This window comes from Eutrigla gurnardus (assembly GCF_963514095.1).
Source record: "Eutrigla gurnardus genome assembly, chromosome: 1".
Classification (NCBI taxonomy): Eukaryota; Metazoa; Chordata; class Actinopteri; order Perciformes; family Triglidae; genus Eutrigla; species Eutrigla gurnardus.
Window position 1 is genome coordinate 5,677,027 of NC_139915.1, and position 27,819 is coordinate 5,704,845.

Consider the following 27,819-nt stretch of genomic DNA (forward strand, 5'->3'; position numbering starts at 1 on the left):
CTCTGAATGCAATGCCAGCCAGATCGCTTTAGCCACATAGCCTGCAGACATCTGAGTTTCTGCAGCTACTGCCAAGAAATGCTCCCTCACAAGCTCTCAAAGCCTAATGAATACAACGTTCGTACATCCTTCATATTGTAGAAAGGAAAAGAGAGACATTAAAAATAATCCTATTAATAATAATTGTTTACACCATGTCATGATAAGAACAGCAAAAGGAGCAAGAAGAACATACTTTAGAAACAACAATGAAAATCGTAATAAACAATCAGTTTGGCAAACGATGCTGTTTTTCAGCGAGGCCCTCGCCGTCTGTACCGCGGCCTGTGTGAAGTGAGGTGTGATGGGGTTGGGGGGACGTGGCGGGGGGGGGGGGGGGGGGGGGGCGGGGTACTGGGGCCTTTTGGGAGACTTGCGAGATGGGATTATGTCCTCTTCCTGTCATCCTTCCTGTCTGCCAAAGCTTTCTTGTCCCACAGCAGACCAGACATGGGCCTCAACCGGATGATACACCACTGACAGAGGGGTAGCAGGATGGGGGGTGGGGGGGTTGGGAGGAGGGGGCAGTTAAGTCACTCCAAAGGGTCAGGACACCCTTTTTGTAACAATTAGAGGGGAAAATCAACCAGTCACGGTGCTAAAATGGTTCAAGTGATCTGCTGTTCAGTCTATTTGTTTTCATCCCAGTCCCCGATTCTACGGGCGTCATTTCACATAATCAAAAACTTTTGCTGCTGATGCTTTTTTTTCTTCTTTGTTTGGTACTACATTCCCCTTAGAGTTCTGCAGAGCTGGCGAGGACAACAAGCATCTGCTAATACTTCGGTATGTCAGGGTGGTTGTGGTCCTGTTGGGGCAGGGAGGGGGGGGCTGGGGTAGGCAGGGTGGGGGTGGGACGATGGAAGGGGTCTCGGTAGGGTTGACAGTCCCTCTCCCAGAATGCTCTAGTCCAGGGGTTCCTGTTTTATCCTGATGGGCGTGTTGATGGAGAGACTCCGCCGGTCCTCGCGACACAACACATACTCGCTGAACTGGGAAGAGTCCACGCCGCCGCCGCAAGACGCCGCCACGCTGAAGCCTTTCAAGAAAAGACGCTCCAGAACCTGAAAGAACAGAAGAGAGAATAAAGAGAAGGCCGTTAATAACAGGAGTGGAGGAGTTCATCTGAAAGAGATACAGGTCTGTCTGTTGCTAAATATGAAGCAACTGCTAGCTGCCAGCTAATGTAGCATCGCACAAAGACAACAACAACAAAAAAACCTTGGCTAACCTTGGTTAGCTTGGCAAACGCCCAGTAGAAAGTAATTTTTTTTTTACACTTACTAAAAAATGAAATAAAAAAGCTACAATGTGTTAATTAATGACCTGTAGAAGTGCTGGTAGGTGGAACTAGCTAACGCTATTTCCGTCTTTGCGCTAATATAAGCAAGCATGCTGCTGGCAAAACAAGTATTTCCCAAAATGTCTCACAATTTCTCTAAATTAAAGCACATTTCTTGGTATCTTAATGAATACTTTTCTGCTTGATGTGTGCAGAATCACACAATTTTTTATTGAGTATTATTTATTCCTCCATTAAAAATAATGATGACTTAGTGAAAGTTTAGTGATATCTCATTACTTTGCAGATTTCTGGGGCAATAAATACTCGGCAGCAGGGAATATAACTAAGTCTTGGACAGGTATCACGTTTTGATATCCATCCATCCCCTCCATCAGTCACAATATACGGCATGTGTCGTTAACCTTCCCTCCCCTCCTCCAATCACACGCAGTGATGGGATGAAACCAGAGGGCACTCGGACATCACACCACCTCTGCAATATTCACGCCGCTTGTGCTGGACTGGCTGCCGAACCGAGGGCGGGAGCTCAAAGGGATGAGGAAAGCGGAGCGTGAGCGAGGTGTGTTAACGGGCTTGGCACCGTGATTACTGGAGCTCCTAATTTGAGTAATGAGGCCGGGGTGAGAGGGAGAAGTGAGGTCCGTGAGCGGAGGAGAAGCCGACGTGCGGGGAATGATGAGCGGCAGATATGGGTGATCTGCGTGAGGACAAAGTGTCTGGAGTTGAAGGGAGAGAACGAGGATGCATGTTAGCCCTGGAGACCGGGGCATGGATACAAAACACTCGTCCACATGTAGATAGAGGCAAACATGTGAACTCCGAGATCCCTTTTCTCTCCTCATCGGCTGTGATCCTTGTTTTTTTTGTGTGTTTTTTTTGAAGGGGGTATATCTAAATCCCAGTGCGAGGAGTGCTGTGTATTTACTTATTCCCCCGTCCTTTTTAATGGAGTGTGCAGCGCATGGAAATGAAAGGTCTCGCCGAGGGCTATCCCCTCCTGCCAGATACAGAGCCAGAGAAGTTCACACTAAATAGATCAGTTTCTTCAGATGCCCACATGCACACACAACGCACTCATGGCGCAGAATGACCTCTCTAATTACAAGACTGTGGGCCCCGTCGGGGGGATCAAATTGGGGCATTTAGGCCTGCAGGTCCGGGGGTGAACCGTCTCCCTGCCCCGACCGGGGATTAGTGAGACAGAGAAGAGCAGAGGAATCACACGCACGGACGACATCTGAGCCAGAATGCAAACTAACAGATGCAAATTACGACACACACAAACTTGTTGAGCAGACCTGAATCCCGCCCCCGCACCACTTCCTGAATAAACAGCAACGTGGGCCAACATGCTGTTTGTAAGCAGAAAGGACCACTTGGAAAAGTTACCCCCCTCCCATCCTCCCCATCCTCCCCCTCCTCCATTCGTCCTCTGGCCATACGACGATGACAAACTCTGTAATTTGTGAGACAGAAGGGGCGGCAGACAGCTGATGGTGAGGATGGCTAATTAAGAGACCTGCCCAAGCATCAAACACTCCCAAATCCATGACAGACGACGGAGGAGCCTAACGATTATGGAAATTATATTACATAGCCTTCTTTGATCATTGCATCACATTGCATTCCCCCCCACCACCCACCACCCCCCCGATCATCTCAACGCATGTGGGACTGTCATGTTCGGCAATGAATTTGGTCACAGAGGAGAATTGCCTGATCAATAAAGATAGTCGGAAAACACTTTTATCATTAATGCATGGCAACACAAAAGACTTAAGGATATTATTATAGATAGTTGTAATAGATTCAAGGGTACTGTAATGACTATAAGGAGCCATGAAAGAAAAAGCCTCCACATTCGGTTTGACACAGTGGATTAGTGCAACGGGGGAACAAACAATACGCTGATTAATTAAGATGTATCCGAGCAAAAGGTTTCAATGTCCAACGGGACGATGTCCTGAGATCAATCCCAGCTGACAACACAGAGTAAAGCGCCCTCTTAAAAAGTCAAAACATGTCCTTGTGGCTCAGTTCAGCTGCACAACATGCTTGTGACTGCAGGCTTTCAGATCCCTGCCTACGTTGAACTGGTGCCGATATTGGACGGGGATAGTGCACAGCTTCTTAGCCGTACCAGAGTCAGTCATAAGCTAATTCACATCTGTCGTCGCTGGGCAGGAAACGGAGAATAACATCTCTGTGAGGAAATTCAAACTGTAGTATGAAAACAGCTCTAGAAGGGTGAGGCTCCAACAGAGATGTCTTTTGTTGGTCAGCCTAGTTGTCCTGCCATCACCTGAGATAGTGATATGAACTCAGATCATCGATCACGACACTAAACTAGCATCAGAGGTCAGGAGGTCATACCTCTGGTTGAAGTACTCTTCCCTCCCAGAGTTGCAGTATTTAGGCGTTTAAGGTATGTCGCTTTGTTATTTTCATAACAGGAAATCTGACTACAGAGTGGATCTGAAAATACTTGAGCGAAGTTTGCTGGTTCTACCCTGAACTTGAGCACTTCTTCTTGTCTTGTGATCGGAGCGGAAAGCCCCGGTGATCCCCGCGCATTAGAAACATAATAAAGCATTCTCACTGGTCGACTTGGCTGCACTGGGATCTGCCCCCGAAACACGCACCGTTTCAGCATCTAACCATCCCGCCGAGCTGCCACTCAATCTGAGGGCGCTGTGGGGATGAAGGGGGGATACATCACCCCTCTAACATCCCAGCACCGTATAATTCCAACACGGCGGCGGTGGCGGCGGCGGGGGCAGGAATCAAAGTGGAGGAGTCTCAGGGCTGGAAACCGGAGCACCATGTAATATTGATGGCCGCCGCCGTACTCGCAACACCTCTCAGGAGGCGCTGGGAGACTCTTGCTCCTCGTGGCACGCCGGCTGACACGTATGACACACAAACACGCCGCAGCATGCGATGGGCGCCGCACTCAGGGGGGTGGCTTTTGTTTCACCGTGCACCGTCTTTAATATGTGACAAGGAGCGCTAACCGCGCCGTCTCTGCATCGCATCCTCCGCTTAACGCCAGCATCTGGCTGCCGAGCAGCTCCGACTCCGTCTAATTCCCGGAGCCATCTGCCAGCTTTTTAGAGGGATCTCAAGCGACAAACACGCTTTGACAGCGTGATGTATTCTCAATGCTTCGGCGGGACATTTATCAAGCAGCCGTGTTTGGGGAGCCGATGAGACCGAGCTCACCGACACAAGCGGACACTTTGATTTAAAGTGTCTGTGAAGTTACGGCTCCGCCCCAAAAAGGAACTATTTTATCCCCTTCTGTGTATTATCCTGATTAAAGGGGTTGTGATTTCTGTAAAGAGACATTCCTGATTAACTTTTTTTTTTTTTTTGGCGCCAAAAGCTGAGTGCAATATAGTCCTGCTATATTTGAGAAGGCCGACATCTCCACGGCTGATTCATCCAAAATTAGGCAAAACAATCTAGATTTATAAACACTTTTGGGGTCGACTGTCCGTTTAAAATGAGTATTTCCATTCTATGCCAATTTAGAGAGAAATATTGTCTTTTTTACTCCAATATATTTACTTGACTTCCAATGATATAACATTAAATAACACTTGGGACATTCTGAGAATAAGTACTTTTTGTATTTTGTATCACTCTCCTCTTTTTTACGATCCGTCACTTCCTGCCCTGTATTTTCCCGCCAGTGTGTTTGGCCCTGATTGGTTTCACCTGTCCCTCATCAACACAGCTGTCACCTGTCCCTCGTTATCACCCTCCTTTCAGTCTACATTAAGTCCGTGTGCTTCCTGTCCTCGTCTGAGCCGTTTCTCTTGGTGTTGCAGTCCTGCTTTCCCAACTTCTCTGATTTACCTTTATTTTGTTTCTTCTCTGCCTTTGCCTTGTGTTTCTGGACACCTTTGACTGTTTCAAGGCCTTCTTCCAGAAAGAAAACTCAGTTAGTTAACCCTGAGATGAAGGGGAACTCTGGGTTTCCACTTCCAGAAAAAGAAACTCTGACTCTGTGAACCTCGGCTGCTCGCTTGCAGGTTTTCTTCACCAAACCCTGAGTTTCTCTCCGTCTCCTTCCTCTCGCAGAGCACAGCGAGAGAGCCACGCTGTTTTATTTCCTCGTTGATTCAGTCGGTATCAAAGAGCCTGTCAAAGCACATTAATTAGCTCATAGCCTAATGGTTTGTTACTGGAAAATCCAAAGTTAAACACTTTTATGTGTTGTCAGTCATTTCTTTGAGGTTTTTGACTTCAAATATTACACAGCGTCAAATCAACCTCAGCTCGGCCTGATAGCTGCTGAACGCTCTTCGTTTTGCAAGTGGAAGTTGAATTTGTGATATAAATATGGAATATTGTGACTGCATACAGACTGTCAGATGATGATTTCCTATAATATTTGATATTATAGGCTGATATTCCTGAGTGAGCAGGATTGTGGTGCAGAGTTTGAAATATTTTTCTTTAAATATGCTGCTTATCCTGTTTTTTTAACGTTTCAGTGACTTTAAAACGACTCCGTTTGTTGAAATAGCTCAAATAAATCCACTCTGAATCAATTCCTACAATTTAAAACCCAATGTATTTTAACCTTTAAATCACCAAAATGTTGCCGCATCAGATTGTCATCAATCACGGCTCATTATCTTTGATTTTTTTAAATCAAACTATAATTTTCACCTTCAGATGCACCCTGTATTTCATCCCCATCAGATTAATGCTGAACAAATATGTGTATGATAGCCTTCAGCATCACTTTATCATCCGTTAAAGAAGTGTCCGCAGCATTGAATAAAACTTTATTCTTTATAAATGTTCTGCTCTGACTCCGTCCATATATATTCCACATTAATATCTCCACCTCCACTGGATTGAAATGGAAGCTCTGCCTGTTATTTACCTGTTGCCATGGTGAATCCTGCTATCCACATGTTTCCACGTTCGCCACCCTGAAGCTTAACTCAGAGAGAACAAACAGCTGTTCTGGAAGTGAAAACTCAAAAGTTCAGGATAAGGTTTATAGTTAGTTAAACCTGCTGTCTAAAGCAGGCCCCTGGTTACTTTCCCAGCATACGTTGCTATAGAAACTAAGGTTGAATGTCACCTGGAAATGAATGATTGCCCGAATTAAGTCCGGCATATTTGGTAAAGTGGACAGAAATGTTTCTGTGGATGTCACTCCTCTGTCTAACCAAACGTTTCTTGTTTTATGCTATTTTAAGCACGATCTCAATAAAAGTCTTCAGAGTAGTAGAATTGCTACTTTATTAAACTAAATTATTTTATGGCATTTCTTTCAGTGTTTTAATAATTATGTGAATAAACTGAATTTTATATGGAATATATTTCTCCTCATTAAACCAAGAACTTGTAAATCATCTGATTAATTGTTCATTCTGAGTTATTTTCCTGCAGGTGTCTCATATCTCCTGCAGCAAATCACTCTTAAAAAAAGCCCTACTTCACACAACCTCACGATGCTGCATCCAACACAAACATGTTTCTGGCACCAACTGCTGCAGCTGTCAGCCGGTAACACGGTCCAACGTTAAGCCGTGTACAGGTTAATCCGCTGGCCTGGGCGTCCCAGCGCTGTGTCTGTGTCAGCAGCAGCAGCAGCAGCACTGTTAACATCTCGCTGAGGTTTTTGTGTGGCCTTGTCTGCTCTGATGAGCTGTGCTTTCTCTGTTCCAGCCGGCGCAGGATTGATGGAGTGGCAGCGTGACATGTAAGAGAGTGTTGCGGCGCGTTGCGTTCCCCGCCCGGGCAGCAGGGGGGACAGGGGGACCTTCTCTAGCGCCGCTGTCACATTGATGAAGGACGGATTGGCTCCGGCCTGATCCGAGTGCTTCATCATGGTGATGTATTGAGCAGCGAGGCCCCGGCTCCAGCTCTGGGCCGCCAGTGTGTGTGTGTGTGTGTGTGTGTGTGTGTGTGTGTACACCTCTGTGGCTCTTTGGCTAAATGTTTTCCCTCCGTTAAGTGCCTTTGCTGCTCTCTGTTTCTCCCCGCTGGATCTACATCACAGCGCAGGTGGTTCGCATTATTCCCTTAAATTCCAGTCATGACTTCATGCAGAATCACTTGCCAAGGTGGAGTTGTTTATCCTGACTCTCTCACATCTGAACACACGGGACGAAGGACTAAACAAGGGGCTAAATTTACAGCATAAGACCATTTCCTCGCAAGATATTCAAACGGATACATACAGTCGTTTCTTACTGTAAATAGATGGGGATATAATAACGTATAAGAAAGCTTTAAAACAGAGAGTGCTTGTGTAATTGGATGAAATGTTTCACTCCAAAGACTAACCTAATTTACTGACCTCAGGGTGTGTTACTTTATCTTTGAGTAGATTCTAAGCCGAATAATAAACTGCAGAAAAGTACAGTAAAGTATTGAGAACCATCATGTTATCTCATTGTGACCAAAGTATCACAAGATCTAGCCGTTTCCAGCCCCGGGGCAAGACAGCAACAGTACCTTTCCTTCAATAACATCATCTGAATCCTCCGTGCCAGTGACACATAATGATTTTGGAAAAACAAGAGAACATTTAAAAAAGTTGTCTCATCTCTTTCCCTCTTCAAAAAACGAGTCCCGTCGTAAACTCTCTGCCCCAGACAGATCTGCATCTGCATCTCTTCCTCTACGGGGCAGGGTGTGGTTGTGTTCCTCTGGGTTGGGGTCCAGGACTGAAACCAGATCAGAGGCTTATTGTCTGGCGGGTAAGACGGGGATTATTTTCCTAACCTTCTCATACCTTCACGCAACAATGCGAGAGGACAGAATGAGTAAGTTGTTTAGAAAAATCTCCCCTTACACCGAAAAACACCTCCATCTGCTCCTTGTGTCCTCATCTAGATCGACTCAATGAGCCGGGCCCCTCTACTGTGCCTGCATATGTGTGTGTGTGTGTGTGTGTCTTAAAGGAGCCAGCAAGAGACAAAAAAAGAGAGCCTGATGCCGACAGCACCTTAGCGCAGCGAGGCCATACTGCGAGACAAAGGGGAGCGTCGCTGCAGGAAACCTTGAAGATCCAGCTCCTCTTTCTGTGAGCACTTTGTCTGAAAAGAGGATTTTCAGCTCACCTCGCCTTCAGTGGAGCCGCCCCAATAAAAACCTAAACAATAAAAAAAAAAAACGACTTCCTTTTTCAGGCCGCGCTAGTCAGACGCGCTCACATCCCAGAACCAGTCTCGCTGGTAAACAGAGTGGGAAAATGTTGTGTTAGTTGATGCGGCCAATTAATTATATTGCAAGTCATTTAAAAATCTATAAAAGAAGTATAAACCGGTTTAGGCTGTTTGAGAAATTGTAAGTATGGTATTAAAAAATGCAATACGTGTATTTCAATCGCCTGGAGCGGTGTTATATTGGAGTCTTTTTAAAAAAGGAGCTGTGTCTTAAAAAGGAGTAAAGCGTAAATTATGCATATCACCCCCCCCCCCCCCTCCCTCCTTCACCCTTCTCCATTCCTCTTCGCTTTTTTTTTTTTCTCGCAGGAAAAACATGGCCGCAGTCCACACGCGCTTTGTCCCGCTCGCTCGGCTCTCGTTCTCCCTGGAGGTGGTCTCTCGCAGTGGCGGGAGGGATGGAGGTGGAGGTGTCGGAGCAGCGCTAGCCTGCCTGGGAGAGGCTCCCTCCGGCTGCTGGAGGGGGGGAAGGCTCCTCTTATGTGTCGGCCTCTTCATGGCTGTGGGCACCGGAGTGTGTTATATCGAGCCCGTGGTGTGAGGCTGTTATGTTCCCCCGTTCTCCCTCTCACAAACCTCTCCGGGTATCGCCACTGTAAAACTAGTTTTCTGAAGTTTCTCTTAACGTTACGGTGAAACCAGGACATCTAAGTCGGACCGGGCAACGAGCGGTGACTGTACACAGGCCGGGATCGGGTTTCCCATCATGCAACAGCCACTTGGAAGCTGTGTGAGACAGGATGAGAAACAACACACACTCTGCACGCCTACCATTACCTCTGGTAATCTCTTGACAAACTGACTGTCGCTCCATCAGAGCGGCTATTATCTCAGTTAGCGACAACGAGCCGTTATCTCCACTGTGGCAAAACGCGGCACAAAGAGCCACAAATCACGCCAACCGTCTTAAAGCAACGCGCACACAGACGAAGAAAAACGCCTCAATACTGGCTAGCAAAGTGAACATGCAAGTGTGTCCTCTCCCTCAGCTGACGCTCTGCCTGGCAGCAAAAGCTCACCGACGCCGGAGGAGCTCTGGCCGTACGGTAGAAATGGCAGCCAGGTGTGAGGTGTGTATGAAGGTGTTGAAGGGTGGCGGAGAGAAAATGGTTTGCTTGCTCAGCAAAATCCATTGCTGGATAAATAAAGGCAACGAGACGTATCCCACGAAACACCAACGGTGCCAAAGCAAACTTAAAGAGACGCAACAAGGTTTTCATTGTGAAGTCGAGAGGAGAACCATTTAAAATCACTACCAAGCACCGAGATAAGCTTAATAAGCTTATTGAGATGAAATGAGCATTTGTTAGTAAAGTTTGGAGACTTAATCAAAGACTTCACAGCTGTCTTTTGTTTGGATGATGCTTCAAAACAGAGATTTTAAAGGCTACATGGTGGTGTTTGCACATTTTCATCTCAGACCACTTCTTGAATGTAGTTTAATAGTTTGCTGTCACAGTAAAATATTCCTATAATCTCAAAGGGAAGAACTACAAGTGAATAAGGTGCTCTAGATTTACTAAAAGACAGCCATGAAACGTCGCCAGGTGATTACTTACAGTAAGACTGGTACTTCTCGTCATATAAGATTTCTGAAAATGTTTTTTTAAATATGAAAATGAGGCATTAGCTCATAAATCTGTGCTAATTTGGGCACATTTCCAAGACATAATGCTGGTTTTAAAATTCTTGTTTCATTTCGTTGATATATTAGAGTCAAAGGTTTTTAGTCAGGTTTTTATAAATAAAAGTTCTATAAATCAGGCTATGAATGATACATGAACAAACCGCTCTGTAAAAACTTTCAGAATATAGAAAGGAATGAAAGTGTTAAGTTTGGTGCTACTGAAGTGGAGATTTCAGAGTCTGAGAAAAACTATTTTTGAGAAAAGGTAATTGTAATATTTTTTTTATATCACAAGTTTTCTGATTCTTTTGAATTACTACTTTTAGACAAAGGAGTAAAATAAACACTTTAATGTGTATTTTGGATGCTTTTTTCCCCACTCGTCTGAAAGAAGACATAGTGGAAGAAAAATCAAAAAATGTACCAGCATGAAAAACTGTTTTTTTTTACCTGTAGTTTCTCCCCATAACATATTAGTTGATTTTCTTTTCAGTGCTATTTAATATTCACTCTTTTAATCAGGAACACCACACTAACCAAAATACTAGCATATCCAACAGGTCATAATATAAGTCTTGTGAAACACTGAGTTGCTTCATTCACAAATATAACAGAAAATGTGTATTGTTGTGAAATAGTATACTAGTGTAGTAATGGGCCGTAGTACTGGCCGTGTGTTACCTGGACAGAGTTGAGCCTGCAGTAGCCGTTGAGGGGGAAGCGGATGACGTGTGTTGGGTCCTGGTTCCAGCCGGCGTTGACTGAGTTACACATAACGTCTCCGGTCTCGGGGAAGATCTCCTCGATGAGGACCTTCTCGCCGCTCAGCGCGATCCTCTCGCCCAGGTCTGGTGTGACGCGGACCACCAGGCAGTCGCAGGGCTGCGCCATCCGTCGCTGCTCGCGCTCCTGCTTCCAGCGCTCCAGCTCCTTGATCATGGGCGTCAGCTGGTAGTAGCGCGCCTCCTCGTACAGCAGGTGGAAGTCCTGTGGAGGCAGATGTGCGTGCAGATGAGTGGACGGCCCTCTCGGCTACACGTGTGACTAACGCACTACGTTACAGTTCATCAGCAAGGTCGTCAGGACACATATAGAAGAGTTGTGCAACATTAAGATGACGGTGGAAGATATATATTTAGAGGGCATCCTGATGGCTTCCCCACAGCAACTAATGACAAAGTGCCCTTGAGCAAGACACTTAACCAGTAATTACTCCAGGAGAGCTGCTCCGGCAGCAGCTGCACTTTGACCCTTCTACAGTAGTGAAACACCAACAGTGTGGGCATGAAGGAACAAATGTACAAGAATATCCCTGAATATTATTATGAAACGTGTCAGTCTGATGCCACTGCTCTTATTAATTTACACTTGTTACATGCATACAGACTTTTCAATGTAAACTTCCAGCTTCGTGGCTTTACGGACGTGGCTTTATGGATGTGGTATTATGGACGTGGTATTACGGACGTGGCATTACGGACGTGGCGTTACGGACGTGGTGTTATGGACTTTACGGACGTGGCGTTACAGACGTGGCGTTACAGACGTGGTGTTACGGACGTGGCGTTACGGACATGGCGTTACGGACGTGGTGTTATGGACTTTACGGACGTGGCGTTACAGACGTGGCGTTACGGACGTGGTGTTATGGACTTTACGGACGTGGCGTTACAGACGTGGCGTTACGGACGTGGTGTTATGGACTTTACGGACGTGGCGTTACAGACGTGGCGTTACGGACGTGGCGTTACGGACGTGGCGTTACGGACGTGGTGTTATGGACTTTACGGACGTGGCGTTACAGACGTGGCGTTACGGACGTGGCGTTACGGACGTGGCGTTACGGACGTGGTGTTATGGACTTTACGGACGTGGCGTTACAGACGTGGCGTTACGGACGTGGCGTTACGGACTTTACGGACGTGGCTTTACGGACTTTACAGGCTTGGCGTTACAGTTACTTGGCGTTACAGTTAGGTGACGTTACAGTTACGTGGCGTTACAGTTACGTGGCGTTACAGTTACGTGGCGTTACGGACGTGGCGTCACGGACGTGGCGTTACAGTTATGCGACTAATTACTCAACCTTGTGACTTATTTACTTACGGGACACAAACGGCAGTCTCCTGCACAAAAGTCTGGCATTCTACCCGACCGTACCCCCTGACCTCCTCCCTATGCTGCGTTTGTCCCACTTACATACTTATATAAATATGAATTGATTTCATGGCGTACAAATAATTACACATTACTTACACATTACTAGGTTTAGCTACGAACAGCCTGCATGGTAAGTTACCCACTCAAGGACATTTAATTGCCAGAAATGAGAACACGGAGCAGCGTTCAACGTCTGTACTTTTACCATGCAAGGCATCTTCCGGAAAGGAAGGAAGAATAAAACAGATCGGTGATGGCTTCTGACCAGCAGGACGACGCTCTCAATAAACAAAGCAGAGCCATGCTGCAGCTCTCCTCCGCAGTAGCTCTTGGCAGAGCTGCGTTAGCCTTTAGCATGTTTCAGTGAGCCGACTCCAGAAAGGCCGTCAGGAGGGCTCCAGTGAAGTGGGATGGTGCATTCCTGTGTGCAGACAGTCTGCAGCAGATTGCCTGCCTCTGCCTCCTGGGCAGGGCTTGCTCGGGGCCATTTGCCCCTGCACTCTTGCCTCTAATTTCCCACAAGACCAGATGGCACTATCATTCACCGCTATAGAAAAATACAAGGAGGCGGAGGTTCGCTGTCGGAGGCAGACGGGAGGTGAGGAAAAAGATATGTGCAAGTGAACATGAGGACGATGATCAGCCGAGGAGCGCGTTAATGTATTCCTCACATGGAGGGAGTTTTATGTTAATGAGGCTTGTGACCCGGTGTTAAGCTCCTATTAGAACAAGATTTAATTAGGTTGCACGTAAATGCTGCACATCTTTTTGCTAAACAACAGGTAATTAATAAATCTATGTTCTGATTAGTGTTTAACAAAGATTGACAGCTTCATTTTTTCTTGACACTGTTGGCAGTGATTGGAAGTTTATGAACTTCCATCATGATGTTCAGAGTCAACCATCATGGTACCTTATTTTGAAAAAACATGCACAGCAGTCAGTGGGAGACAAAACTGAATTGTGGCATGAATTAATTACACATATCATGTTTGTCCATTTAAAAGATAATTTAAGGAAAGCTGCATTTTGTAGTCTAGCTGTTGCAGTAGATTGTGAAACTACGTAATTAGAACTAAGTAAGAAGAATTTGGATCCACGATATTATCCAGATAAAACATCAAAATATACTTAAAACTCCTAAAATGGCACTAAAACGCACGGTTGCGACTTTACCTTACATTATGAAAAAATATCTTATTGCATCACAGATATGACATCTTTTTTGTAGAGAAAAACAATCATTCTTAAATAAGAACCGCCTGCATTAATAACGGAGAAATACATTTTAAAAATAGCAGCATCGTGTGAGTCTGTTCTTGTTTTATTCCTGTATTTTTTAGACCTGACTCTATTTGTCGAAAGCATGCTAGACAGATTTTCCAAGTCACTTATCCCGAGAAAGTAAATTAACCACGACCAACTTATTGTGAGGGTATTTTCCATCGCATCCCGAGACTACGACAAACCTTTCATGACATGTATGATTAGATTTTAAAATGACAAATATCGTGTAATTCATGCTCCAGTTCGGACAGGATTAAAAAGTTATCTACCGTGCATATTTTGTCCTAAACTAATGTCCCATGGGGGACACAGCAAGGGGCGGGACTTCCCCTCTCAGTAGAAACAGGTAGAGGTTGCTCATGATGTCTTAAACGCCCTTGTGAAGTGAGAGACTGTGGAAACAACATATGTTTCATGTAGTCTGCATCATTGGTGGCTGTGGGTGTCTGCTGCCGGGGAGCCCTGATCTAAAAGAGAGTTTCCCCCTTCCCTCTTCTCCTCTGCTGGGTACAGAAACAGAGCACGCCAGCAAACAGCATATTCATTAACCCCGCTGCTTCTGTCAGACTCTTTAGCCTTGAACATTCTCCCTCGCTGGTTTACCCCGTCATCTAAACCGAGCCTTCATCTGAGGCGTGCCAACGACACCCGTATACATATAACTCCATCTGGACCGGCGTTGACGCAACACATCTTAAGCTGACGGTCTAATATTTAAGATTTCAGAATGCGAATGAGGCGAGGGAGGAAGGGGGGGGGTTCTTTTTTCCCCTTTTTTCTCTCCCTTTCTCCCTGTCGTTTTCTCTCCTGGCCTTCTTGCTGCAGCTGACAAAAGTCATACTGAGACGCCCCCCTTCAGGCAGCTCTCTGTATCAAAGTGTAGCTCCTCATCCTTCACAGGTCTGAAGCCATGGATGGATATGTTTTTAACAGGGGTCTGTCTGCGAGGCACTTTAGTCATCCTGAGCAGCGCAGAAAACAACAGAGTAATCCTAAGCGCTGAGGTGAGGATGAGAGGGAGACGGGGGCCAACAGCTCCGTCCTGACTGCTGCTACACGCTGCCAGCGCTGCGTGGCGATTCATCCCCCAATCCCATGTCCAGACAGCCCCGTTTGAGCTTCAGAATAATGATCCGACCTGATCGCCCACCGGCAAGGCAACATCTCGGGGAAGGACAGAAGGGCGGGAGAGAGAGAGAGAGGGGGTGGCAGAGAAAAGTCGAAGAAGAGGGAGAAAATGATGGAAAGTGTCACTGCGAGGGAGTCGGAGGGCTGATAAAGACCTACCGTATGTGAAAAGCTGTTGATTAAACAGGCCGGCGAGGAAAAAAATCCATCCCATTCTCATCTAATATACAGCACCCCGCAAAACAAATGAAAACACAAGCTCTTTCCGATTATTTCTTTAGCATTTAATACCTACAGAAACAAATCATTATTGATTTAAAATGCAACTAAAAAAAAAACAAAAGCACTGGCTCTTAACGGTTTATAACCTTGCCCTGGATATGACTGAGCATTGCTTACACTCTTGTGATTAATTGTAGTCGGAATAATGAGATGGGGGAGGATATTAATAGTGAATATTTTGTTCCACTGATGTAGGCTGAGAGAATTTCTTTTCCTATTCTGCTCAGACTTTCACATTGATTTAGCAAAACACACAGCACCGCGGCTGCCAGCAGCAGAACAGACCCAGCCCTCGGGCGACGGCAAGCCTGATTGTGTTCGGATAAGGACATGCTCAATTCCGCCTCGCACTATTTGCATTTTTATTTTTTTTCTTCTTCCCTTTTTCTTCCCCGGCAAATTGAAAGGTATGCAGATCAACGCCGACTTATGCGAGGGGGATCATAATGAGCCGAAACAATGAAGTCCGATGCATTCTCTTCAACCGTGAAGCCTGATTGGACTGTCAAGACTTCACAGGAAGGGAGGGAAAAGCATGAATAAGAAGGGAAAAACTAATCGGCACTGAGTCAGGCCATCATTTGCTGAAAATATGCGGGGCTTTCATGCCATGTTTTGTTGTCTGAGGTTTGGCTCCCGTTCAGACTATGCGTGAGGCCTGGAGAGTTTGCCCTCGGCTCTGAATGGCTCGGCCTCGCCTTTTTCCCTGGTAGAGAATGATGAACAAGCGCCAGCCTGGTGGAAAGGTCACGCAAGTTAAGGTGGAGTAGAACGGAAGAGCAGAATGCACTTAGGAAACAGTATCACTGAATAAAAAGTTTTAACAGGAAGGAGCTGGAGGCTGAAGATATAATAATTTTGACACATGTGGTTGAGCGGATACTAACTAACTCGCTAATAACACAACCGGTTTAGTTTAAAACTTCTACTCATCAGTATTTTCATACTATTACTGGCTTAACCCACTGTCATGTGACAGTGGCTGCCCATCAGTTTTTACCCATAAGCCATCAGGCTGCTGAATGACTCACACACACAAACCAATAACTCTGTGAACTGTATTTTTGCACATTTGCTCAATGCACTATGTTCATTTGTACTTTATCCATATCTTCATATTTGCACTATATCCATATCTTTATCTATATATATCAATTGCTGCTAAACTGCATGGACTGTCCTTTGGTACATATGTTTATACGTTAATACCTTTACTTTTTTAGTATATTTATATAATTTTTTTATCGGATTTTCTATTTGAGGTCACTGTGTGAAGGGAAACTTCAAAATAAGAGTTTCATTGTTCAGTGTGAACTATGTTGTGTGTGACAATACACATCTGGAATCTTAAATCAGATCAACCTTCAGCATCTTCCAGTTGATTGTTTTTGTTTTACTGTTTGGGTTCACTGTCACCAACCCCAGCTGATAAACCAACCGAGCGGCACACAGAAAACATTAAGAGCAACAAAGTGGAGCATTTAGTAGATAAAGATCCAGACATGTTTCTCATGAAGTGGTGGAGACCAAATCAGAGTCAGAAGGAGAGTAAATATTGGATTTATATTTGGCATGTGGACAGAAACAAGACTTCAAAATAAATGCTCATGTTTGCCCCACGTCTGATAAATAAGCAACACATTCCCCATATCATCTTCATATAAAACAATCGACTCTAACAGCTGCCAGCATTAAATGTATATTAACCTGGGACAATGATTTAAAACTTAAAAGACTTAAACATAGCTTGTACAATTGGGAAATCTTTACCGTGCATGGCAGATGGATTCTCATGATATCATGAGAAAAGAAATGGGTTTGTGTCTGAACCACAGTGGTTTGGACCAATCAGAATCCTGCGAGGAGCGACTGGCAGCTTTGGGTGGGGGTTTAGGTGTCATGACACGGAGATCATGGTGACACAGTGGAATCACAGCTCCCTGGTCTGTCACCTGAAATCAACTTCCCACTACGAACACTTATTACAGTCATAAAAGGTGTAAAATACACCACATGCTGGATTTTAAAAGACTTATTTGCCTTTTCCAAGACCGAGGCTGAACCGAGGGCTGGTAGGCGGAGTTAAATGCAAAGCTACTAACTATTTTGTTTACTGAAAGAAGAGCAAAGAACGTAACTTAAGGATTTTTTCCAAAGAAAAAAAGTCTTTGTCTAATCACCTGCCCCGTTTTATTTTTTTAAAGTGCCTGCCCTTTTCCAAACTGTTGCCTTTGACGGCTTCTCACAAGTTTCTGTGTGCATCGGGTTGGATGAAATCTACCGTGAACTTAAGAGCACTTAAATCATTATTTCACACCAACCATGACAGAATGTGTTTTTTAATGCCATGTGCGTTGCGTCATTTAATATTGTATGATAACATGCATTCACTTGTAAACAAGGTGCCAGGTGTGTGCAGCCTCAGTAATCTAGCACAGGCCCATTTAAGTGTGTGCACAGATGTAAACACAGAGCCTATTATTTTGTATTAACGTGCCACCAACACGCCACAGCTCTGCTAGAGAGTCCTTGACTGTGGTCCATCACTATTTCACCTGAGCTCACCTCTACAGAAACCACTGTGAGTGAAAACCAACAGCTCAGGGCTTAGGCACACACATCCGTGTGCCATCCGGTTAGCCAGTTAGCATTTTCCTCTCCACAGCTGGAAACTACAACCGAGTCTGCTCTGTAGTTCCCATTTAAAATAAGTTTCCTAATTAATGCTTAGGTTTTCGACGAGTCTCCGTCATGAAAACGGGACTGTCGGTTCTGGTGTGGTGTCAGGTGTTATTTGGAAAACATGCAACAACATCAATAATCACATATTAACATAGTGACACTTGTTTCCCAGCATGCAGACGCGTAGAAACGGCCGTGCATGCTGCGGCGCGAGTGCCTACCTTGAAGTCATCTGGAAGCAGCAGTTTGCTGGTCCTGAGGAAACTGAGGATGTAGCGGAAAATCTCGCCGTCCCGATCTATGAAGTAGTGCTGCTTTAAGCTGTCCAACACGATGGGCTCGGTGCCATTGAACAGACGACTGATTCTGAAAATTGAAATACACACACACACGCGCGCGCACACACAGGCAGCCACACACACAAACACACATAATGGAATGAGCCAGCTCCCTTCAAATGCATGAAACAATTACCCTCCATTTATTTTTCAATTTTATTAGCACTAAGCTTGAAATGCATTAGCATCCCAGGTTGAAACAAGGGGCTTAAGGCACACTTCCTCCATTCCAGACTTGTTTGAAGTGTCCCTTCCGCGGAGAGATTACAACAACACACACGCTTGCTGCTTGTACTTACAGAAATTAATAGCATGAATGTGGCATTACAGCTCTATTATTCCATCTGTCAGAGGGGGGGGGAGGTAGGAAACGGTGGTGGGCCACATACTAATGTGAGGAGGACATCTGGAAAAGATATTTTACTTGACTTTGTTACGAATGGACCTTGTACAGCTGCAACCCTACTGTACTGTGTGTCATTCACAGCCTGCTCTGTATTTTCTTTATACGAAACACAATCTCATTTCATAAATCACTTAATATAATGACGCAAATGCTCCATCGTAATTTTGCAGCAATCCATAACTGTCATTTCATCCAAATCTCAAATTAATATTGTGCTGAAATTGGACCACCACAACGTAAACTGACGTATTTTTGTTGTCAGGGAAACATGGCTCATACATCGTACGCCATCACAGAACATATTCTCCTATTATCTGCACAGGCTGAGTCAGTTTCATTTCAAGAAAATAAAATAATCCAAATAACATCACTTCAAATGAAATCAAAAACATGCTCCTATTATAACGCGAAACACAATGATGGATTAAAAAGGAATTACACTTCGATAAAGCTTTTAGCAGATACTGTCATAGACACTTGTTGCTGCCCGTAGCGGCCCACGTTTAAGCCCCTCCACTGGAGTGCTGCAGTATTCAGGGTTTAGTGGAAGTCTGCGACGGAGGCTCATCAAGGCAAAGGGTGGAAATTGCTGTTATCTTTAAACTTTCATCACACCATGTTGGCACCGTGCCTCCAGATACCCTTGGACAGATATTCATTCCAACTTGTCTTTGTGGCTTTCCTGCAGGGTCTCTCTCTCACAGGTCTAATAACCTCATCTGGGCAAATCTACTCCATCTATGTGGTCATTTACATACGCTACATATCCACATCCCTCAACACAGGTTTTCAGCATCTCTAGAATATTAAACGATGCCGTTTGTATGAACTTTCCAACTTCACTGATTTGGTGAGAAACCTGGAATGCCTCTGCGGTGTGAATAAGTAGTAACTAGCGTGTTGTGTTTGTGAGAAACAGCTCTTGGCGGAGCGATGCGTTGCTGTTATTGTCACCGTTTTGATTTAATCAGCTCTTTAATCACACTCACAGCGTCTAGGTCTGCTGACAAAAGTTGTACAACAGTGAAAATCGTAGAGAGAAAAAAAGATGTCAACTTATTTGTGAGCGCGGCGCTGCCTGAGCGCTGGCGCTGTCGAACTCTATTAGGAGACGGTGGAAGGGAGCCGTGGTGGGAATGTCAGTGAGCAAACAGCAGGGCCGGCTTTACTCACACTCATTTCACTGAATTTACAATTACAAAGCCTTGACTTTGTGAAAGTGTACGAGCTCATATTTAACGGTGGGATCAGGTATCTCCTGACCCCGATGTGTGTCGGCTCAAAGCACCCAAGCTATCGCGTCCAATTCACCCCTTGTCATTCTCTTTGACTTGACTGTGTGAAGAAGCAGAGCAAAGATGGTTCTCCCTTCCTCCCTCCCTCCCACCATCCTTTCTCTCTTTCTTTCTCTCCCTCCGTCTCCATCCTTCTCCCTTACTCGCTTTCTCTCTGGAAATCGATGCAAAATGCTTTATAAAAAACCAATACTCATCTCCCTGTTTTGCCCGAGGTGTTCCTTTCTCATATGGTCTTGCAATTCTTCCAGCTAGAATTTCACCATACCCCTCCAGGCTAACTCTGTTTTTCATCTCCACTTTTTTAAAAAGCAATTAAAATGCTGCCTGTTTTTCTTTTTCTTTCCCTCTCTTCTGCTCCCTCCCTCCCCCCCTCTCTCTCTCTCCCTCTCTCTGTTGGTTTCCTCATTTTTTTTCGCTTTCAGTTAAATCCCCGAATTGGAGTGGAGGGGGGTAGATGTTTTTAACAGGTAGGGTTGGGGGGGGGGGGGGGGGTACATAGAGAACTTAAACAGAAGATACACAAAACAGACAAGCCGATTGACGTGACAAACGAGACCCAGAAACCAGAAGAGAGAACATAAGTAAAGAGGGAAAAAGAGGCAGAGAGACAAACAGAATACGAGAGGAATAGATGGAGAGAGTGGGAGCAAAGCTATATGACAGAACTAGAAACACAGAGAGAAAGAGTGAGGAGGAAGGAGGGAGGGAGGGAGGGAGGGAGGCGGTGGGTGTGGGAGGTTATCAAGGACGGGAACAGCTCAGATCTCCCACCCCAGCGGTGCCAAGTGAGGGCAGGCAGCGAGGGCAGTAGGTGGCCAATATCTGGCAGGATCCTCGCCACAGCAGCCCGGCCAGCGGCTCAGAGATGTCTGCAGGAGGGTGGGAAGGGCGACGCGGCACAGGTACTCTGCGAGAACAGATGCTATCTGGGAAAGTGTAACGCTAATGGACGTCTAATAAATACGAGACACCCAGCAGCTTCCTGCGAAGTGAGGCAAACACACCCAGGGATGTTGGACCGTTCCTGGCTCTGATTCGCTTAAAGAAGCTGTAACGTTGTGAACTGAATGTCCCCGGAAAGCTCTCCCATCGGGTGTGGGACGAAAAGTTTCAAAACAAGGAGCACATTTTTAGTTTTGCTGAATATTATGACTCTGGTTCTCTGGGAATAAATGTCATCACGGACAGTATTTGCCTACATGTGTCCATGATGTGGATCTTTCATTGTGAGAAACTCACATGCACTAATGACCGACACTGACTCTGATTCTCACAATGCTATCTGTTGTTGAGGAGCGAATAACAGGGACTTGACTGTTCTCGCGCAAGAGCCACAATTAACACTCATTATTATTTCATGTTAAGTGATTCAAACTAAAAGTCTTATCAAACAGCTCATTTAACTTTAGATCACAGCGACGTGTTCGTGCCATGTAAAAAAACACACTTCAGGCCAACAAGGAAACAGAGGGGAAATGTAACAAAAACCAATGTAAATTATGAGAAATTGTTTGCCGTGTTAATTATGGTGACTTCAGCCGGCAACTATAGAGGAGCGCTAAAAGAGCATGAAGCCGCTACAGATCTATCATCCTCAAAGAGAAACCAAATGTCCAGAAGTCCTTTCAAAATAGTTTCCTCGTCTCTGGAACATTCTCCCTAATTTCCTCAGCTTCTGTTCAAGTGACTGTCCTCTCTGTCTCTACACGGAGAGTGCATCAATGTTTCATGACCCCTGTCCCTTAATATGGCCCGCACAGAGGAAGATGAATAACCGCACATTAGTTACTAGACTAACTTTCTCTCGGCATGCTGCATTATTTAGAGGTCAATCTATTAAAAGTAATCATCTACTTTAAACTCTTTAACCCTGCTCTGTTAGTCGTCACACATTTTTTTTTTCTTTTCTCTCTTTTCTTTCAGTTTTGCCGGCTCCTCAACCGGACGTGGCCGAACGCAGCATATGCAGCTATGCCAGTGTAATTGTTTTGCTTTCTGCTGTCAGCCATTATCCTAATTCACACAAAAAAGGGCCCCTCCTTCCACTGGCTCCAGTGGAAAGTGGAGCCCCGAGGCCAACTGTGCACTGAGGAGGCTGGGAGAGAAACAGTGAGTGTATGCATGTGTGTGTGATCCAGAGTGAGAAATATAGAGGGGGAGAGAGAGCAAGGCTCCCTTATGTGTGAGAGAGAGAGAGAGAGAGAGAGGAAAGAGCACTCCAACCAACACTCACACTGGTATCCGGTCTTTGCTCTCACTGTGAAAACACTGTTTGGGTGCTCCGACATGATTCCGTGCCCCATTTACACTCGCCCCCTATGAATCACTTCTTTGTAACGTGTACAGAAAGAAAGAAACACAATGACAATGCACAAATACAAATTGAAAAGAAAAAAATTGAACTGCTTTTTAATCAGGCGTCAACCTCCGGTTCTGAAAAGTGAAGCAAATTCCGAAGTGCCTTAAACCTGCATTCTCTCTACTGGCCACCAGGGGGTGACTCCTCTGGTTGTCAAAAGAAGTCTGACCACGGTTTTGTGACCACGGCTTTGGTAGCTACCAATGCTACCAATACATAAGCTATACTACGATGACTTCAACACTTAGCTGTAAAGTTGACCTTGAATTATCAAGCTAACTTTGCTAGCAGCTTCACCCCAGAAGCCAGATGGATCCAGATCCAGTAAAGTTGCTGCTCTGCTGCTTGTGTTCATCAGATCGACCCATCTCTCCTCTACAGTCCAAATATGGTCACCTCCTTTCACTGGTTGCAAAACATCCAAGATGGCGACGGCCAGAATGTCAAACTCTGGGCTTCTAAACCGTAGTCCTCAAACCAACAGGTGACGTCATGATGATACGTCCATCCATGTCTGAGTTAGGCAGCTTTAGACTAGCTTAGCTGAAAGCAATAAATGTGTATGAACGTTTTCTAGAAATGTTGAAGTTGTCTCTCACCACATGTTAAATGACCTCATTCACATTCAGCCTGCTATTTACAGGACTTTGGTTGCTTCTCTGACTCCGTTAAGTTGCAGATTGATTGTTGAATGATGTCATGATATTTGGTTGGAATTGGCTGGTTTGGCTAGCTGATGTAATAATGTAATGATAGTAGTAATACATCATAGATCATAGTAATGATGTAAGCGTCATATTTTGTTTTCCAAGAAGAAAAAATATTAATATAATTATTATAAACACATTGATTTGTGTCATTTTTATGCCATATATTATTAAATATGTGAAGAATATGACTGGGGATGTGATCAAAAGGGGATAAAAGACATTTTTCATTTTAGCTCAACTTTAAGATTATTGCTGATGGACTGGATTGGTGGAACAATGTTGATGATTCCATCTCAGATGTGAATCTGTTCTTCTCGAGTACAATTTCCTGATTATGACAGAAACATTTTTGTTATTTTGTTTTGTTCCTAAAATTGTTGCTTTGCTCGATCGATGAAATCAAACTGCAGATCGGTTAGAAATGTAAATTTCAATGTGGTGTCATAATTACAGTTAATGTTGATGATGACACACTGATTAACAAGAACATTTTGAAAAATGTCGCTCGTATAGCAAATGAAAAACAGTTTTGCTCCAACAGCTTCAGAGTCATTAAGCTCAGAATAACACTGAGAGATTTGATCCAAATAACCCTGTTGTCTCCGTGGCCCCGGGATGGACCCAATACCAGAGTGTAACAGTGCTTATCTCCGAGAACAGTCAAAAAGCCTCGTCTGGGATGAGCTTTATTTTTCATGTTACATGTCAGGAATAAAAGGAGAGTTGTCAGGGATTTCCTGTCAGCGGCCTCTCTGAATATCAAGACTTTATTACCGAGGGATTATGGGGGATTGTTTCCTGTAGCCAAGTTTGATTTTCTAACAACCTGGTGAATGTTTACCTTGGCCCACATGGGATTCAGTCAGCTGACTGAAGACTGTATAATGTAGTGAATGACGTTGGAGTTAAAACAGTAAGAGCCAAAAACCCCCCTACAGTGAAAAGAGTAGAGCTACGCTATCGTTACGTTTCTATGGAGACGTCACCTTGTTTGTGGACGGAGCTAAAAGCGTGAATAAAGTGGGAGGGTGGATTACCAAGCGCGCTCTTACACAATCTGAATCATCACGACTCAATCTCACAATGAAGAGCTTCAAAAATCTAAAATAAAAAGCCCCGTCTGCTGGGAAGCAGATGCCTGAGAGACTTCTTTTCCTGTCCACACGAATATTCAGCGGATGGAGAACCACTCTCCTACGTGTTGACATCTCAAAGTTTGTGTGCGCGATATGAAAAAAAACTACAGTGATGTCTGATAAAATATGAATAAAAACCACACAACTTGTTATGTAACTTATATCTTGAAGATAAGTGTTGGATGCAAACGCTCGCTCTGAAATAGTGAAGAAGACCTGGACGTTTACGTCATAATCTTTTTTCCCATGAGTCCTAGCAGCACCCTCATCTACTGACCAAGAGACAGGGGGATGTATGGCGTACACGTTAAATATCAGAAATCATGTGAAAGCAACTAAACCACAGCAGCCGGATTTCCAAATGCAACCGTGTGAGAGGAGATTAATAAATAAATGAATTCATTAATAAATGAAAGCCTTGCAGGTATATAACAATTAAAAAATAATCACGACTAAAAACGAACAAAAGCAAGGAAATTCATTGTTTTAAAGCCTTGAGAGTTTAGAAAAATAACAAAGGTCCTTTGGAAACCTATTAAACTGGTTGCTAGTGTACAGTGTGAAAGTTGTCAGTCAGCTAAATGACTTGTAAACAGCACGAACCCTGAATAAAGGACAGCCAGGCGAGATAAGGTAATAATGGAATTAAAAATGCAAAATCGAGCTGATAAATAGACACACGTGCAGCTTTATTTATGAAACGACTGCCATTATAATCACAAGTGAAGCCCGTAGAATAAGACTGAGTCGAGCAGCACGTGTCTTACCTTGAGTCCGGGTACTTGGTGAGGGTCGCCAGGCTGCTGGTGTACATGTGTCCCCCGACGTCGATGTGCACCGGGGCGTTCGCCTTGGTCAGCTGAGCCGGTAGAGGGATCCCCTGGGAGGCCAGGGGAGAGACCGGGGACCGGGTCAGAGACAGCCGTGACATGCTTCTTCCCTCCTGAAAGCAAGTGTACAGAAAAGCCATGGGAGTGGAGGCAAACGCTTAGGAAAACAACCCCGACACAGGCACAAAGTGATGGAGCTACACCGGGGAGATGATCGTATCCTTTCTGAACGCTATCAGATCACTTCCATGTCTGTCTGGTCGCATATTTAGCCTGGAAATTATTGCCACCGCTCTAATTAAGTATGTTTGCATCTTTTCATGCAGCACCGGAGGCGAGGATAGGAGGATGCTTATTAAAGAGAGAGGGAGGGAGGGGGGAGATGGACAGATAGAAAGACAGAGAGAGGGAGAGAAAGAGAGGGGAGATGCTAGGTGTCAGCCTCCAGGGGAATAAAACAAACTGCTGCTGCAATATTCTAATTAAAGGTCGCCTTATGTGTTAGACGTGATGCGCGCAGACACAGCGAGCAGCGAGCACCAATGTGAGCGCGAGGAGGACGCGACGGGAGGGGGGGGGGGGGAGGGTGAGGAGGGGAGGAGGGGGGCAACTTTCTTCTCTTCGCACCCACACATCAAAACAAAAGAAGGTTAAAGTGACGCCTCGACAACTTTACCCGCGAACGCACCAGTGTCCACATTAACGGGCCGGACCGTGAAGTCCACATGCGTTCAAGCAATAATTAAAAACATTATATTCAAATAAAAAAATAAAAATAAAAAAAAGCTCACCATCCACAGCTCAATAAGTTGGTGACCTGAGACCAGCCGTTCAGCTGCTGATAAAATACTAGTGACTGACTTGGATCCGCCGCTCGTTGGGAGAGCTGCGGAGGCGTCCGTGTCAGTGGTTCGCCCGCAGCTGCGCGTAAACCACTTCTAGGACTCTCGGCTGCTAAAAACACGCGACGTAAATCACAGCCAGGTGTAAAAACGTAGCGACAGACCGTCTCGGGTAAACACGCGTCGGTTTCCACGCCGTCCTACCGACCGCTGACCAGAGGTCGCGGTTCAGACCTCTCCCGACGCAATTTTACAGCACAAACTTCTGACTCCCAGCGCGACCACGGAGCCGGGTTTCAGGCTCTCCCCTCCTTGTCACCCCCCCGGTGAAGCAGATGGATAGAGCGGTTAGTTGTTGCACGTACGTTCTGTTTCCCTGCCGGGTCTGGTGGAGCGAAGGCCGCAGTCAGAGGCCACATCAGCCCGTCGGCTCGGAGAGATGCGCCGCAGGGCATGAAATGAGACTGGAGCATTGTTGGGTATTTTTTCTCAGGGTGTTGTCCGGATTACAGCAGTATCATGTTCCTTTAATACGATTACAGGAGGACGGGATTACATTTCAAATCCCAGGAAGGAGGAGGGGGAGACTTGGAAAGACTTGAGAAGTTTTGGGTACCGGGCTGCCCCACCGCCGCTCTCTCTCTCTCTTTCTCTCTCTCTCTCTCCCCTCCCTCCCCACACCCCTCCCTCTCTCACGCCCCCCCCCCCCCCCCTCTAAACTCTCTCTCTCTGTATGTCTGTCTCTCCACCAACCGATCAATTCACAATTAAATTACGATATGGCACAGAAGGAACACATGGAAAGAAATAGACCCATTAATAGATCGCACTCTCCAAAAAATACAAAAGCTATTTTAATCATTTCAACATTGCCTAATCTCCCCCGACACACACACACACACACACACACACACACACACACACACACACACACACACACACACACACCATATATGATACATTCCTCCACTAAATCCCAGCGGCTGTAAAGGCATCACCAACTTTCCCCCCGGAGCTGCTGCTGGCTTTCTGCCTCCCGACCCCGTTCAAGCACTGTAGACAATTTCACATTTATGACAAAAAAAAATAATAATCCCACGATACAAATGTAATAAATAAATAAAACAACCACGGGACAGACACGTTGGAATAAAGGTGCAACCCGATAGCACCACATTAAAGCCTGCGCTCTGCCTTTAATTCTATGCTCAACATGGCGTCTTATTCCCTCTGTACAATTAAAAAGAATAATATGCAACGTGTTATTCATCACCAGCTTGATATAAAAGAAAACCCTCACACGTGTCAAGTGTCCAAGTCTGTGCGAAAAGAAGGACAAGCTCTCAGCTCGAGTCTGCTCTTCCTGTTGTGCGTAAAAAAAAAAGGAAAAAAATCATTGGATTCTGTAATATTAAATGTGCCACCATACCGTTTCAAACATTGTAGGGAGTCCAGAGGAAATCCGCGCCGGCGGTCAGTCCCAGCTGCTGTCCGTTTAACCCCCACACACCCCCCCACCAAAAAAAAAATCAAAAAAATCTCAAATATTTTCTCCAAAACGCGCCCCGAGTTTATGGTCCAACTACACCAGCGCCATCCAGCTCCGGCACGGACCTAATATGCCGGAGAAGCCAAGTCTTTCCGCGGCGTTATCCCACAAAAAACTGCCCTTTAACCGACACTCGCGGCTGTGGTCGGGACGGACTGCTCGCGAAGAGTCTCTGTGGCTTTAAAGGCTGAATAATGCGAGGCTGGCTCGACCTGTCCTCAGCAGGCTTCTTTGTACCAAAGCGCACAGGAAGCGTCCTTACCTTGAACATAGATGAGATGATCTCCTTCCTCTTCTCTGCTCTTATTTGGATACGCGTGAGAAAAAAAAAAGAAAAAAGAAAAGAAGAAGAAGCCCCTCCGTGCGCTCTTGTTGGAATCCTGCTTCGTATTTCAGCTTCTTGTCTTGTTTTTTTTGTGTGTATGTGCCTAAATGAAACTGCCCCTGTGGTTTGTTATGAGAAGAAGAAAGCCAATAATCCGTCTCTAAATAACAGAGCAGAGCTAAAAAAGAAAATTCTTGCTCCGGGCAGACGGAGCGCCTCTGGGCCAGGGATTAGGCTACAATTAGCTCAACTCCACTCTCTCGCCCAGGCAATTTTCTCAAGGAAGAAAACGTGATACCCCCCCACCCCCACCCCC

The 27,819-nt window shown here is 45.2% G+C and overlaps 1 protein-coding gene across 3 annotated transcripts; it reads right to left on the reverse strand.

Annotated features, from left to right (window-relative positions):
• On the reverse strand, window positions 1-27,819 carry kctd15b (potassium channel tetramerization domain containing 15b). Of its 3 annotated transcripts, XM_084004344.1 has the most exons (6): window positions 27,059-27,402; window positions 25,995-26,154; window positions 24,725-24,900; window positions 17,932-18,076; window positions 10,853-11,158; window positions 1-1,103 (listed from the first exon to the last, which is right to left on the reverse strand). In XM_084004344.1, exons 2-6 carry the CDS (start codon window positions 26,100-26,102, stop codon window positions 945-947), a joined length of 894 nt encoding a protein of 297 aa, XP_083860470.1. In that variant the 5' UTR covers window positions 26,103-26,154; window positions 27,059-27,402; the 3' UTR covers window positions 1-944. The 3 variants fall into 3 exon arrangements, with proteins under 3 accessions (XP_083860470.1, XP_083860472.1, XP_083860471.1); XM_084004346.1 differs by lacking the exons at window positions 25,995-26,154; window positions 27,059-27,402 and adding an exon at window positions 27,441-27,819; XM_084004345.1 differs by lacking the exon at window positions 25,995-26,154 and having other exon boundaries at window positions 27,059-27,397.